The sequence below is a fragment of the Saccostrea cucullata genome, unplaced genomic scaffold (assembly GCF_032062105.1).
Source record: "Saccostrea cucullata isolate Sc308-1 unplaced genomic scaffold, CSIRO_AGI_Scuc_v1 ctg13700, whole genome shotgun sequence".
Classification (NCBI taxonomy): domain Eukaryota; kingdom Metazoa; phylum Mollusca; class Bivalvia; order Ostreida; family Ostreidae; genus Saccostrea; species Saccostrea cuccullata.
The window spans coordinates 1-16,039 of record NW_026919557.1 but is presented as its reverse complement, the minus strand read 5'-3'; the positions used below and the strand labels follow the sequence as shown (position 1 = coordinate 16,039).

The window sequence follows — 16,039 nt, the reverse complement described above, 5'->3', positions numbered from 1 at the left end:
TTTTAGGATGGCATTCTTACTTGTACAATTTTAAGATAGACTTTTTCCTTGTACAATTTCAGGATGGCATTCAGCCTATGTGGGAGGACGAGAGGAATAAGGACGGAGGACGGTGGTTAATTAATCTTAACAAAAATCAGAGACAGACAGATCTGGATAACTTCTGGTTAGAAACCGTAAGTCAGAAAATGATATGGTGCAGTAAAATTGTTGTTTTGAATGTAGATTGAATAGTTGCAAAAAAAATAGGCAAAAAAAATTCTTTTATTATGAGTAGACAGTTTTTTAAAAAAAAAAAAAGGTGATCCGGAGTTTTCTGTAATTTGTAACTAATCTGGTTAAGAAGTAATAAAGATGAAAGATTTTTTTCCCTTTTCTGTTTTGACTAAGTTTAAGGCATAAAAGTTGATTGTGACTTCCCGATTTGTTTATAGTTATTATTGTGATCCTACTGGATTTGTTTGTAGTTGTTGATTATACTTGATATCTTTTTAGTTACTGTGTTTAATCGGCGAGTCGTTTGAGGAATATAGCGAGGACATCTGTGGTGCTGTAGTCAACATCAGAAACAAGGGAGATAAACTCAGTCTCTGGACAAAGGAGGCCAGGAGAAACGATGCCATATTAAAAATAGGGTTGGTTTCTATATTGCTATTTATTAAATCAAAAACATTTACAAATAACAAGGTACAAAAAATGTTTAAATTCTATAACAGGAAATAAACACAAAATTAAAAAAATTTAAGAGAAGAAATTCATGCTTTGTAGTTGTTCTGATTATGTTTTTGATTTTTTTGTAGAAGAAAATTAAAAGAAAGATTAAGTATACCATCCAAAATACAAATAGGTTTCCAGGTAAGTCCTAACAAAGGAACTATTTTTATACCCATTCCTTGAAAAGTGGGAAAGGGGAGGGTATATCTTATCTGCCAGTGATTGGGAAAGGCTTGCGCCACATGCCATAGTCGCATTGAAGCGAAAAATGTCGCATTAAATCAGTCAATGGTGGTGCCAAGGTTCGCATTCAATTTTTGAATATTTTGGAAATATTTGGGTACGACTTTTGTTCTTGTTTACTTTCGTTTTAAAAGCAGCCAGTTTTAAAACAACAAATATCATTGGTTGAACCCCGTCAAAAACTGCTCCGGTTAAACAAAGCACTTACATTAGGTACATTACTTCATTCATTTGTAGGGTAGGGTGGTGTACTTTCATTTTTTGACGTAAAACACAAATTACGGATAAATTATATTCTATACAAGTTTCTTTAAATTTGCTGCATTGCAGATATTAAAAATTAGATTTGGTTAATTGAAAATGTGTTTTCTTTTGTATTTCATATTTGTTTGTCACTCGTTATTTCTTAATATGGCACTTCAGATTACATTGATGGCCCATTCATTTTCAAAATGGTCCATTAAAAATGTTGACAATTGCGCCATAGTCCCATTGACCATTTTGGCCCTTCCAATCACTGATCTGCTATCCAAAACTGATATTATATGGAGAATATTCAATGTTTTGTAGTTCAGTGGATATGGAATTTATTTCACTCTTGGGCCAGGGTTTGTTGCTATTTTCGTGATAGTGAATCACAGATGAAAATATAAAAAAAAAATCCTGTCCCATGAGTGAAATGAATTCCATATCCAACTACGAAACATTGAATTCTTTGTAAATTTTTCCTGTTCCTCTGCCCTTTTGTAATTTACAATGTTGTAGGCTATATGACCAATATGGCATGAAGTTGAGACGTCATAGAGATGTGATGTGAGATTGAAAACGTTATAAACAAGGATTTTAACAACATATTTGCAGGAACTTTGGCAGTTTTAGTCTCAATTAAAATAGTTAACTTTTAAAAGAGGTCAACATTGGTCAAGGAATTTTTTTAACAACACTCATCATTAACTCATCATTATGGGAATGAAAATCGAGTTTTACCGCACTTCTGATATTTGTCACATTGTGAAGGGATATCGTTATCATTTTGACATCCTTTGATACTGTGACTGAATATCATTTTTTATTCAATTTATAAATTACAGTATCCTTTTGTTGAATATGTAGTAAATGATGAAATTAAATAGGACCCCCACAGAACATTAAAAGTGGCGCATCAGTATTTTAGGTTTGATTAGACAGATATTTGGTTTCTCTTGGCAAAACATGGACTTTGCCATTCTTTCTTATGATATCAGGGATACCCAACTCTTATCTATAATTCTTTCTACACCACAGAATTGAGCAGAATCTCTAACATAATGTCTCATGCATTTCCAACTTTATGTTCTGGTCAGACAAATATTTCAAGTTTCCCACAGCAAAACAGTGACTATGCCTTTATGCTCAAGAAGAGAGTGGGGGGGGGGTGTCATTTTATGAGCTCAGTGGCTTAAGGTGACTAAGTTAATCGCTGTGGAAAGTGAACTTATCTGAAATTTTAACTGGAAATTATATGAAATCAAAAATGCTTATCCAGTTATGATAGTTTTTGTTTGTCGTTACAGGCACACACAGACACCATGACAAAAACAGGATCCACAGCAAAAGATCGGTTCCGTGTTTAACACAGGCTGAAACTTTAATTACTAGTAGTCAAAACATTTATCTCACCCCTCCTGATGCATTACAGACTTCCTTCATGGTTGTGCTTGGACAATTATTACAGGCATCACTATCACAGAACATCAACTGAAGACTTTATTTTAGAGAATACCCTAGAAGTGCCTATGATACGGGAGACTGATATGCATCAGAAAGGTTCATGAATGCCTGTGTTTACAGAGTGCTCTTGTTAAATGCCTGAATTTGCATTCGCCTCATGTGAAGATAAACGTGGAATTTTTATGCCCCGCCATGAATATGGCCGGGGCAAATAGTGTTTGTCTTGTCCGTCTTTCCGTTCTTCCATCTGTCCTTCTGTCACACTTTTTGTTTAGCTCAGTTCAAAGTTCCATTTCAAAGAGACTATTCAAAATATTTTTTATCAAGCTTCATATGCTGATAGATATTTATGAGAGCCGTGCAACTGCATCAAAGTTTTTGACCTTGGCTTTTCCTTTGACCTCACTTCTTAAACTAGTGTTTAGCTCAGTTTTAAAGATACCATTCAAGATAGTGTAATCAAACTTCATACACTAATACAAATTTTCATATTGCATTAGTAATATACATGCAGCGGGGCATTCATGTCCTATGGACATATTTCTAGTTTTTCTGAATTATAAGACTATGTCAATTATGTGCCAGGTTTCTGTGTTGATTATTTGTGTTGAGACCTTTTTAATTATTCCCCATGGCTCTTGGTGTCACATGTGGTACAGTGTGATTGCATTTAATTATTTATTTGTTTATTTTTGTGTGTTAAACAGAGGAGTTTTATAACCACTTTGTCATTAATACAGAGGACAGGAAGGACAGATAACTCTTGTCTAATGAGGGCTTTAGGTGTGTTTTAGTTTCAAGCATATCCCATACTTTTGTTTAAGTTAATGCTGAAGTATAAACTCAAATGCAAAATCATAAGATAACCCATGAATAAGAAGCTTAAAATTTTTCCAACCCTTTTTTACTGCATAAAAAGCATATTTGTCTACATTTATGCATCACTGTATATTCACATGCTGCATGTTAAAATGATATTTATTATTAAATGAAGGATTGTATTAGAGTTCTGGCTTCTGTACTCAAACTGATATTTTGAATGAAATTTAAACTTTTTTCTAGCCTGCATTCATTTGTAAACTGCTCTGAACATTTTGATTGTATAAAATATACACTCAAACATGGAATTTGGTGTAAAACATTGTGATCTGTTCCATGTATAATCCTACGTGTTTACAACTATGTATTCTCCTGCATGTATTTTCTCTAGTAGTTGCAATGTGTATTAAAGGATGAATGAAAGACTACGTGCTGAATTTTTATAAGGGATGTCTGTTGGTGGAAGGATGTTGTTGTATGCTTCACAGATATTATACTGCTTAGTTAAGTAACACACATTGCCCCAAAAGATTTCTATATTCAGTCTGATTATTTTGTATGTCCCTCTTCCAAGAAGGAAGAGCATATGCTTTGCTGCTGTCTGACAAGTTGGTCAGACAAGTTCTGTTTTGGGTTCGATCAAGCTACACGTATTTTGGATAGAGTTATGCCCCTTGGACTCAGAAAATTTACAATTATTTGCAGTTTCTGTTTATTTTCTTTGCAGAGGTTGCACATACTGAAATGAAATTAAGTACATGTATACAGATTTATCATAAAAATATCTAGGTCAAGCCATTTAAGAGTTATGTCCTTATGATTTAGAAAAATTCCAATTATTTTGGGGAGGGGGGCATAAGTGTTTTACAAATATCTCTTGTTCTTGATGTATTAAGCTCATGAATTTATTTGTGCCTGTTTGAATCACTTAATTATTGGTAAACAACCGGAAAGTTTTCATGTTTTTCTTTGCTCCCCATTTGCTAAACATGTATCAACAGCTAGTTGATGAACATGGAAAATTAAAGTGCATTTTTTTCTAGATCCATTGTTAGTATGGTACAGTGTTATTGTTGATATGATTAAAGATATTGATACATAAACCATGAAAAAATAAATACTAAGAAATTATTATTTTTTATATTTATTTTTTAAAATATTCTTTTTCAATATTATATCAGGCAATCTATGCCGTGTATGTTTGATTGTTATGTAGACTAGAAGGTATGATTTTTAAATACATGTATATGCACCACTCTATTGCTACATTAGAACATTAGAAGTACTGTATGTATATGTTTAAAACAGCTGCACCATTCTATGGATAGAAGTCCCAATTTAACAATGCATCAGTGCCTAGGTGACCATTAAGTGCTTCTTGTAACTATTCAAATTGAATGTAAGTTTGAGAGTACATACATGTAAATGATAGCTTTATAATTATTTTAACACTTTTTAAAATAACACTTTATTATGAATGCACCAGGCCCCAAGACCATAAATAAATTCAGTTGCCTTTCATAAAAATCATTATAGTATTTTTCCCCAAAAATATTGTCAATATAATTTAAGCATTGACAAAGGAGGGGAAATCCAACTTGGAGGAAATGAGGGGGCACTAGATTTAGATTTCTCCTCGTGGAATTCCGGGATTTAAGTTGACAATTCGCTGGTGTGTTGTCAATCGCGACAAGGTGATTTGCGAATCGATTACGGAAGAATAATAGGTAGATTCCTATTCCACAAACCGGTAGTATTAATTATTAAAAAAAAAAAAACAACGTATTATAATAAACGACCAATATTGAAAAGAAAATGTAACTAAATTTCTCAAAGATTTAGGAAATATTGTTGAAAGAATGTCATCGATCGATAGTAAGTTGTTTTACGTCCCATCTGAGAATTTTTCACTCGTATGGAGACGTCACCATATACCGAAAAAGGGCTTCGAATTTACACCTTGACATGGTACTTAGGGCCACTGAGCAGCGAGAGATCTTGATTGTGCCAATGCCTGCCGTGACATGGGGCCCCAGTTATTAAGGCCTCATCAGTAAGATCGACAACTTTCACTTCAAAGTGGCGATCGTTTGACGAAGGAACAGTTGCTTCCAATTTGTTGTCGACTTACACGAACCCATGACCATCCGAACACGAATCTATTGTGCACAATATCCAAGGTAATAGACGGGAGGAACATCCACTGCATTCACAAAGAAAGTATAAGGAGGTTATGAGCCATTAAATAACAGCCTATAGGGGTTCAAAACATCGCGCAATTCATCTTTCCTTGAAATTTCATTTTCACTCTGCAGACTGCATGAAGTCCATGTCCATTTAGTGTCAGATTCGATCAACACTGCGCGGGGAGGCTCTTTGGGGTCCATTTTATGTAAAATGATTATGACGGTACAGGTTGTCTCAATTCGAATTCCATCAAGACATATTTAAAACGCATTAAGGTTCCACTTGTAAAACAAAAACTTACAATTTAACCCAAAGATTTAACGTGGAAAAATATATTCAGTGGGGAGAGTAAAAATTTTCAATATGTTACTCATATATGCATTTTTTCCGGCTTCTATGCATATTTTCTTTCTCATACGATTAACAAATTCTCCTTTACATCAAATTACCCCATCCTTCTCATACCTTGAATCACAATGAACGAATTGGAAGATAAACGTATTTCCTTAATTCCACAATCGGACCCATGTCGTGTGACCATACCTGTTCATGTATGAGATTAAATAACACAAATATGTTTTGGTGATTATTTCCGTCTCTCATAAGCGGATTTGGTTTGCTACCCTGCTTTTAATAATACCCTTGTTTGTCCGAACAGAAAAAAAATGTCATTGAAAAATAACTGCTCGGCGCAGTATGTTGATGTTTTAACCTCAGTTGCATGGACAGCAATGAATCCATCAAATGGCGATCGTTTTCAGAACTAGAAAGTTATCATGGGTTGTTTGTTCTGCAAACAAAAGACTGACATTTGGAATGATGATGTCCAGGGGTTTGACAATTTTGCTCTGGACGAGCGGGAGGTGTCGGGTCGAACTTCTCAAACGTTCGACGTCATAAAGGCGGCACGTCGCAGACGGTGCTCTAGTGAACGCAGTGGAATATGGATGAACCTTGATAAACATATTTACCTTGGACGTGATAATAAAGGGACCCAGACAACGGTGAACACTACGTCAGAAATGGTTCAAACGATTGTGAACACTACGTCAGAGATGATTCAAACGGATCAGGTGTGGAGGATGTACGATGATAAAGTCACACAGACTGGTGATGATACGAACGATGACAGTGTGACGATAAAGCACGAATCAAATAATACTAATGAATCTGCCACGTGTGAAAAGGTGAATGGAGTAGATTTTAAAAATGTAGATAGTAGTGAAAGTGTAGCTGAAAATAACCTCACGGAAGATAATCATAAACGCAGTATTGTGTCTAATAATGGCGATACAGAAGAGAGTCAGCTTACTGTTGATACTAGTATTCAAGGAAGTATTGCGAGTGATAATGACGGTGCTAAGGAGGGTAAACTTCAGGAGGAGAATAAGGCGTCCGGTGTTAGTACTATGGACAGACAGGATAATACAACGCAGAGTACTCGTGTAGAGGAAAGTCAGGGATGTGGTGTTCTAAGCGATACTGATTGTTCATCTGAGAGTGTTCTCGTGGAACAGAATAACAAAGAAGTATGCTTACCAACCAAAGACAAAAAAGACGTTATAGCCAGAAAAAGTGATGTAAGTTAATTACATGTACAGTCATCCAAAGCATAACAAGGGAATTTCACCATCGAAATATACGGCTTAACCTTCATAAATGTTAATACTTCGTTATTCCACTGGAGGCAAGGTATTTTGTCCCCATGTAAGATAAAACGGTTTCATTTTAGCTCACCTCAACGAATTTGGGGGAGCTTATGTGATACAAGTACCCTCGGTGTCCTAGGAGCAGGTTAAGGTTCATGGTGAGTCTTTAATTTCCTTTAAAGTAAGTCTATGTCCTACATGGATAAGACATGCATGGAAGATGCTTCTATTGTGTTTCATTGTACCAGGTAAGGTTTCAGATGCTGTAATTTCAGCAGAGAAGTGGCAAGGTTGACCAAATTTAAATGGATGGTGCATCTAAGGATGCATACTACCAGGCTTGCTTCAGATGCTGGATCTCATCCATATTTTCTGGACGAATGAACAGGTTAATGTTTTGGTGCAAATTCATTTCTAAGTAACCCTATGAGCCCTATGATGACGAGATTACATGGATGATACATCTGAGGAATGAGGATGCACACTACCAGGCTTGCTTCGGATGCTGGATCTGACCTACATTTACCAGATGAGTGAACAAGTTAGTCTTTGGTGAATTTCTCATTCCTTAATCACTGTGAGCTCTATGATGGACGAACTTGCATGGATGATACATCTAAGGATACACAATACTAGGCCTGCTTCGAATGCTAAATATGAACTACATTTTTTTGATGAGTGGAAAAGTTTTTATTCAGGTCCAATGTTCAAGTAACTATGAGCCCTATGTTGACCAAACTTGCATGGATGAAACTTCTACAGATGCACACTAATGGGCTTACTTCTATTGCTAAATCTGACTTACACTTTACGGATGAGCGAACAGGTTTTGGTTTTGGTGCATGTTCATTCTGAAGCAAGTATATGCATGTCCTATATTGAGCAAACTTGTAAGAATGATACATCTAAGGATGCACACTAATGGACTTGCTTCGGATGTTGGATCCAACATACATTCTCCAGATAATGGACCAGGTAAAAGTTTTTGGTGCAGGTCTATTTCCAAGAAATTATAAGGCTTATATATTAACCAAACTTGCATTGATGACGCATCAATTTAAGGGATGAACACTCTTAAATTTACTCTAGATGCTGGATTTATTTACATTTTCTTGATAGGCGACTAGTTTTAAGTTTTTTGGTCTATTACCAAGTAACTGCCAGCCATAAGGATCAAAATTGCATAATTTTTGCATTTTGGGACGTAAACTTCTACAATGTTAATTTGTTGTGATACTCTGCCTTACTTAAAGACAGGATTCGTTGAGGTGAGCTCAAAAGAAAAAGCTCTATAATCTCTGATTACGCATGTTTGTAAATATAGTGATCACGTAAATCAAGCAAAGTATGTTCCTGGTCCCTAAGGTTAAGTAAAACATTATTTCATTATGCTTGGCTTGATTTATTTCAATGCTCCTTTATTATTTTTAAATGATATGAAGCAGAATTTATTCAAAAGCATGCATGAGTAAAAAGAAAACACTTGCTGTAGCCTTCAACTCAACTTTTAGATACATCGACGACGTACTATCAATTAAAAATACATGAAGTTATTCCATTCAAATGTCGACATGATGTATCCCAGTGAGCTTAAAACGTAGGATATCGCAGAGTCTGACACATCTGCTTCATATCTGAATATTTTAGAAGAATGAAACAAACAGTTTCCAAGCTCAAAATTCCATTAAACAATACAAAATCAATTAGAGCAGAGCAAACAAGGACCTACAAAATATTAGAGATGGGATCGGATGCCATGGAGGAGTGATCATTCCCTACTGACCGGTCACACCCGTCGTGTGCTCCTTGTAATGATCGGGAAAATAGCGAGAAAAATCCTCGACAAATTCGGTTGATACATGTAAATGTAATGGCCAAACAATTTGTATGGAAAACATCAGTCAGCGTTTGACTTAATGATAAATTGTGTTTGCAGACAAGGTCATTGTATCGACCACAGAACTTATGAAATAATGACATTATATTTAAACGATAATGCTGATATTCTTGCTTATGCAACTTGTTTTTCAATAACTTACCTCACTTTGAAAATCGAACAACTGCATAAGTAAGGGGAGTTTACGATTGAAAAAAAATTCATAACTTTTTTCACACAGCTTGGTTGTTAGATCACCATTAACGTCTTTTTCAAGTAAATTAACTTAATAAGAAAGAGATGTGTCAAACTTTGTGGTATCTTCAATTTCAAACTCACCGGGATATATCGTATCTGAATAAAAATGAAAATAACCATTAACTGACAATACATTGTCGGTATATCTAAATCGAGTTGAAGGACACAACAATGTTTTCTTCTTTTCACCTAATAAGATTTTTGGACAAATACTGCTTCATATAAACCCAGCAAGAAGTCGTCTACTAGCTTATAATGGTGCGCATTTATTACCAATGACGCTAATGGTAATAACGAAGCTTTTTGAAAAACCCGATGACTTTAACTTTTCAGACGCCAACTTATTTTTTTATGCATCAATATAACCAGTCAATTTGATATACAAGAGCATTCTGTACGTACATGTATAAACAATATTTAAAACAAAAAAATTACTGAAAATAAAGTTGATGAAACAAAATATCAACAATTTCGTTAAAAGTCATCATTTCGTAAGTTCTATGGTCGATACGTTGACCTTGTCAAATGCAATCAATCATGAAGTCAAATGCTGATTGACGTTTTTCTTACAAATTGTTAGTTCATAATATACAAACTGAATTGTCGGCTGATTTTTTTTGATAAACCCCGACCATGAAAAGGAGCACACTGGGGGTACCTGGACGACAGGGGATGCTCACTCATCCATATGATACCTTATCCCACCTCTAAAGTTTTCGAGGTCTGCGTTTGCTCTGCTCCTAATTCATAATATTTGAATGGACTTTTGAATAATGTTACTTATCTCCATATATTTCACTTCACGCCATTGTATACAGGGCTAAACACGGAAATTACAGAGGTGGGATTAGTTTTGGGTGCATGAAAGGAGCAACGTTCTTGAACGTTTACCTTTCCTCAGCCTTAAATATATATATATATATATATATATATATATATATATATATATATATATATATATATATATATATATATATATATATATATATATATATATATATATATATATATGTTTTGATTAGGTATATAGACGGAACGCACATTCTATAGTCAAATTTAATATAAAACACTATTTTTGTGATGAAACATCTCAGCTAAAATACTTGCAAATGGCATATCATATCTGCAGACAAGGTCGTAAATCAACTGTAGAACTTTTAGGGAATGTGGAATTTCAAACGAGATTGTAGATATCTCTGTAATATCAACTTATCTTTCAGTAGCCTGATTCGGTTCACTCCGTTATTGAAGAATGTAAATTACAATACTTTCTTTAAACTAGGGTATCATTTTGGAAACAATTTGGATTTTAAAATTTAAAACAAATCAGTAACCTGGAGGTATTATTAAGTTTTATTTTTATTAATATTTATATATTATTTTAAGTTTTCAACGACAATATGCAATGGGGATGTTAATGGAGATTTGAAAACTGCACATCATGAGGGTTTAGTTCAGGAGGAAGACGTGCACATTGAACTGAGATAGCCAATAACAATAGTGAACTCATCATAAGTACGTCGAGACTTGGTTCCATTTACTCAAAGAATATTCATTTCCAACTGATATTGCAGCTTTTTTTCTTCACCGGAATATGTATTAATGCATTGAGAATAATCCACCGATCCACAGACGTCCCCGCAACTGTTATAGAGCACTGGAACCTCTTGTTTGTGAAGAATACCCATCTAAGAGACCACCTTAGGCTACTTCTGAATAGAGTCAAAGAAGTCGGATGGTAGGGATTTCAGAAGCTCATCATCATGTTTTATGGAGGGCAACTCTTCTTCCAAACTTAACTTTTGTTGGGCAAGAGATATCCGCTGAGACTGGCGCTGCAAGAACAAATGTGACCCTAAAGTTAATATATTGTTTTAGAAAAAAGAAGCGTGATGCTATTTCTCATTCTAAATCTTGTGTAAATGGTTTAAATTGAGGGGTGTGATTTCGAATAATACACGTATACATACACTTATCATAGGAGTAAAGCGGTTAATTATCATGAACATTGATTTACCAGTAGAATAACTTTGATCTAATATGATTATTTTTTACTTACTGCCAGTTGTTCAATATAAGATTCTCTGTCATTGTCATCTTGAGTATTACCTATGTATTATAAATGTGATTGAAAATTAAATTTATTATTTTTCACGGCCGAAATGACAGCATCAACGTGAATACTTTAAGTATAAATATATGTATTTCTAAACATTGTCATTGAGAAGACGAATGCAAATAAAGAGATGTTTACTTGACAGAAGTCTTCTATTCCTGATGGTCTCTCTGGTTGGCCTCAATCTGACAACGTCAGCGTTCTATAAAATGGAAGGAAGTTAGCTCTACATACAAAATTATACATGTTCAATAGAATACATTATCATATGTGTTATTTGCGTTTCATACCTCTGGAGAAATAATGGTATGTTCCTCTGGGGTTTGTTTACATCCAGTATTTGGGTTTTCTGCATGCAGTAGAAAAATATACGTTAAGAGATTCTCTATGATAAGGATGGTTAAACATATAATATATATTAATTATTAAAGCAAATTGCTTAATTTTATATTATGTAAATCAATTTTGATAAATATATTCTGTATTAATCTACGAATTGACCCCCGGGGGTAGGTCGGGGCCAAAATGGCCGACCAATGTAATAACGAAAAATTCTTTTCAAGATACTACATGTATTGTTTTTATTGTATGCAGTTTTATTATTTACAAGAGGCCCATGGGCCACATCGCTCACCTGAGCACTAAGGTAGGAAAAAGTAGAAAATGACTTTTTATTGTAAAGTTTAAATCCAAAAGTAGTCCCATGACCAATCATGGATTATCATTTGCTATTTTTTAGAAAATGATTTTTAAAGAATTTTCCTATATATATATTTAAAAACTTTGGTCGGCCATTTTGGCCCCGACCTACCCCCGGGGGTCATGATTTGAATAAATATGAATCTACACTACCTGAGTATGCTTTCATATAAATATGATGAATTATGGCTTTGTCATTCTTGAGAAGGAGATTTTTTAAAGAATATTCCTATATATTTCAATGTAAATCTTTGGTCGGCCATTTTGGCCCCGCCCTACCCCCGGGGGTCATGATTTGAACAAACTTGAATCTACACTACCTGAGCATGCTTCCATATAAATATTATACACTTATCCAATGGTTGTGAGTGGGATAGCTCTTTTATCAAACCCGCGACAGGGAACTATTCCCCGAGGGCTTGCCCGAGGGGAATAGTTCCTGTCAAGGGTTTGATAAAAGAGTTATCTCACTCACAGCCAGTGGATAAGTGTTTTATTATACTGATGTATATTATAATTTCTTAGGTTTGAATTTACTTTGGTGTTAGATAATACTGCGAGAATAAGCTGAAATCCTGATGACGTCACAATGCTACATAAGTCATTATGACATCATCAGGCTATGGATTTAACGCTGGAAATTAAAATTGGCGTCAAAAATTGCATGAAAATTTTCCGAGGTGTGGGTAGCAAAAACTATACCCCGGGGGTATAGCTTTCTATGGGGGAAATTTTCAGACTATGAGGAATAGTTATTTTACCCTCTGAACTTTATATAGGAAACATTTTAACAGAAGTATAATAAAATGAATTATGGCTTTGTCATTCTTGGGAAGAAGATTTTTAAAGAATTTTCCTATATATTTCAATGTAAAACTTTGGTCGGCCATTTTGGCCCCGCCCTACCCCCGGGGGTCATGATTTGAACAAACTTGAATCTACACTACCTGAGCATGCTTCCATATAAATATAATGAATTATGGCCTTGTCATTCTTGAGAAGAAGATTTTTAAAGAATTTTCCTATATATATTCTATGTAAAACTTAGGTCGGCCATTTTGGCCCCGCCCTACCCCCGGGGGTAATGATTTGAACAAACTTGAATCTTCACTACCTGAGGATGTTTCCCCATAAGTTTCATCTTTCCTGGCACAGAAGAAGATTTTTAAAATATGCCACCAATTTTTCATCAATTCCCAATTATCTCCCCTTGAATGAGGGCGTGGCCCTTCATTTGAACAAACTTGAATCCCCTACACCCAAGGATACTTTGTGGCAAGTTTGGTTGAAATTAGCCCAGCGGGTCTTGAGAAGAAGTCGAAAATGTGAAAAGTTTACAGACAGACAGACAGACGGACGCCGGACAAAATGTGACCAGAAAAGCTCACTTGAGCTTTCAGCTCAGGTGAGCTAAAAACTAAAGGAAAAAATGGATATTAATCATCAACCTATCCTACCCTTTTTATCACATTCTTGCGACTTTTTATGCAATGTTTTCAGTAACTTTTTTGTTCCTTCAAGTATCAGAGATTCCGTCGTTATTGAATAAATCATCTCCTCCTGGTCCTGTATGCTATTCAGGATTTCTTTCAGGTAATGAAGAGGTGACGTCACATCGTTTATTTCTTCTACAAGAGTTTGGTTCTTGTCTTTGATAAACACCTGAGCTGTACCTACTGGAATCTCGTTCACACATACCGTCACCGCCCGCTTACCACAGCCACAACTGTCTGAAGAAAGTTGGAGTGTAATTATAGATACAATATGATGTTTCTATAAAACAAAATATCAGATGATCCGCTATTTTAATAATATTTTTCTTCAATCCTGAAAAGAAATATAATTAATATTATGATTATCATGTAGTTACTTCATGTATGCAGCTCATAAAATTTTATTAATTTATAATCAACTTTAAAATTAAAAGCCGAAATCTTACAGTTTTATGAAATACTATATGTACCTACCAGTAACTGTGAATGTTGAGGTATGAGGATTGACCCACGTGGTTTGAATCAGATTACTGTTTATTTCTACTTCTACTTTATCCTCTTTTTCTCTCGTGGAGTTAAAAGAAATGAACACTCTTTGGTTCTCCTAAAATTAAAATTCGTAGATTTCCGACTGGCTCGAAAAAATGACAATAAGGGTAATTTATTTTCAAATAAAACAAATTGAATTTCTTTTACTTGTATAAACTTTTTATTATATGCCATATTAGTGACTAAACAAATTAATCTTTGAAATTATAGGAAAGAAATTAAAAAAGATATTTTTTGCATGCCGGGTGTGACCGGTCGATAGGAATGGTTATTCCTCCCGGGCACCTGATCCAGGGGCCAGTGAATTTCCAGGGGCTGGTGTCCACATTACATATTTGTATTGTTGATAAAATGACATCGATCATTGTTCGTCATTTTCACTTTTTACATCACATCCCTTACAAAGTTTATCAATTAGAACATCTTCGCTAGCCTTTAGGGTTTCTGATATGCTACTCTCCTCGTGAAGATAGTAGCCTATCAGAAACCCTTGGCTAGCGAAGATGATTTTAAAAGATCTAATTGTAGTCATTAGAATAATCTGCAAAAAACATTGTATTGTTTTTTTCATATTTTTTGTCACATTACTTTTTTTTCTCTGGTGTCATTTATTGTTAAAATAATAATCAAAACAGGAAGTCTCAGAATCATCTGAGAAGCAAAACAGTTATAAAACCAAAGGTATTCTAGTTCATAACTGATTAACAATTTACTCAATACTTGAGCATTGAGACTTACTTCCCACTCAGTGTCTGGGTAGAGCGTGATATTGGATACAAGGTGCAGTTCGGGGTCGGCATCCTCTTCTTCTATTTCAATTAGTTCTAAAATTTGAAGAATGAGTGGTCGAACCTTCTTTGCAAAGTGGTAAACAATCCATTCTGGAAAGGAGGGAAGATTGTTACGGAGTATTTCTTGAACAGATACACTGTTAATGTTAATAGATTCATGAACAAACAAGGCACACTTGCTCTTGTTGTGTTGAAGATGTGAAAGGTCAGGTGAACTCGAAGACTTTAAAACCGATAACATTCCGGGTGTAAGGATAAGCACTGTTGTACAATACGCCGGCGGATTAATAATCTGCATTAATTTTGAAGTATATACTTTCGTGTTATATTCTGTTAAGTGTTTGCTAACTATGTCTACTATGTGTGTTCCATCATTCTCATATACCAATAGAACTGAATAATCCATTATTTAAGTTGTATTCCCTTCTGCTGACAGAACTCCAAGGTGCAGTCCACGTGGTAACATTATATCATCGTAATCCGGTCAGGAATGCATAATCATAAAACTGATTTTCTGAAAGAGCAAACATTTATGATAAAATTAAGAGATAAATAAAATAAAAACATTCTCTAATCTAATTAATGAGTAATCTTTACGAAAGCGGTTCTTGAATGTATACTTACTGGAGTTACTGTTCTTTTTGAAGAAGAATGTCTAATATGACAAAATCCAGGGCAAGGTTGTCATGCGTTTCATTTAAATCAATCGGTAACAGCCGCGCCGTAATGGACTACGTAGCGGGTGTTTCAGGTGTACCTGTACCTTTCATTGTTTCATTGCCACGTGATTTTCTTATGCTGTTTATAATACTAGATAACTTGTTTACACTACACTCAGAACTAAGATACAATTTGACCTTATTATGTTCCCCAAACGGAGTTTGGGAACATATTGTTTTTACTCGGTTTCTTATTATTATTATTATTATTATGTT

At 34.7% G+C, this 16,039-nt stretch overlaps 3 protein-coding genes across 3 annotated transcripts; 2 read left to right on the top strand and 1 right to left on the bottom strand.

Annotated features, from left to right (window-relative positions):
• Positions 1 to 61: 61 nt before the first annotated feature.
• LOC134233527 (eukaryotic translation initiation factor 4E-like) lies at positions 62 to 4,617 on the top strand. Its single transcript, XM_062715500.1, has 4 exons — positions 62 to 176; positions 496 to 635; positions 801 to 855; positions 2,511 to 4,617. The coding sequence occupies exons 1-4, from the start codon at positions 78 to 80 to the stop codon at positions 2,568 to 2,570; spliced, it is 354 nt and encodes a 117-aa protein (XP_062571484.1). The 5' UTR covers positions 62 to 77; the 3' UTR covers positions 2,571 to 4,617.
• Positions 4,618 to 6,449: 1,832 nt separating this feature from the next.
• On the top strand, positions 6,450 to 10,944 carry LOC134233536 (uncharacterized). Its single transcript, XM_062715511.1, has 2 exons — positions 6,450 to 7,253; positions 10,843 to 10,944. The coding sequence occupies exons 1-2, from the start codon at positions 6,450 to 6,452 to the stop codon at positions 10,942 to 10,944; spliced, it is 906 nt and encodes a 301-aa protein (XP_062571495.1).
• LOC134233517 (uncharacterized) lies at positions 10,794 to 15,790 on the bottom strand. Its single transcript, XM_062715492.1, has 8 exons — positions 15,729 to 15,790; positions 15,052 to 15,618; positions 14,239 to 14,368; positions 13,729 to 14,001; positions 11,863 to 11,921; positions 11,711 to 11,774; positions 11,516 to 11,565; positions 10,794 to 11,291 (listed from the first exon to the last, which is right to left on the bottom strand). Exons 2-8 carry the CDS (start codon positions 15,508 to 15,510, stop codon positions 11,163 to 11,165), a joined length of 1,164 nt encoding a protein of 387 aa, XP_062571476.1. The 5' UTR covers positions 15,511 to 15,618; positions 15,729 to 15,790; the 3' UTR covers positions 10,794 to 11,162.
• Between the last annotated feature and the right edge of the window lie 249 nt (positions 15,791 to 16,039).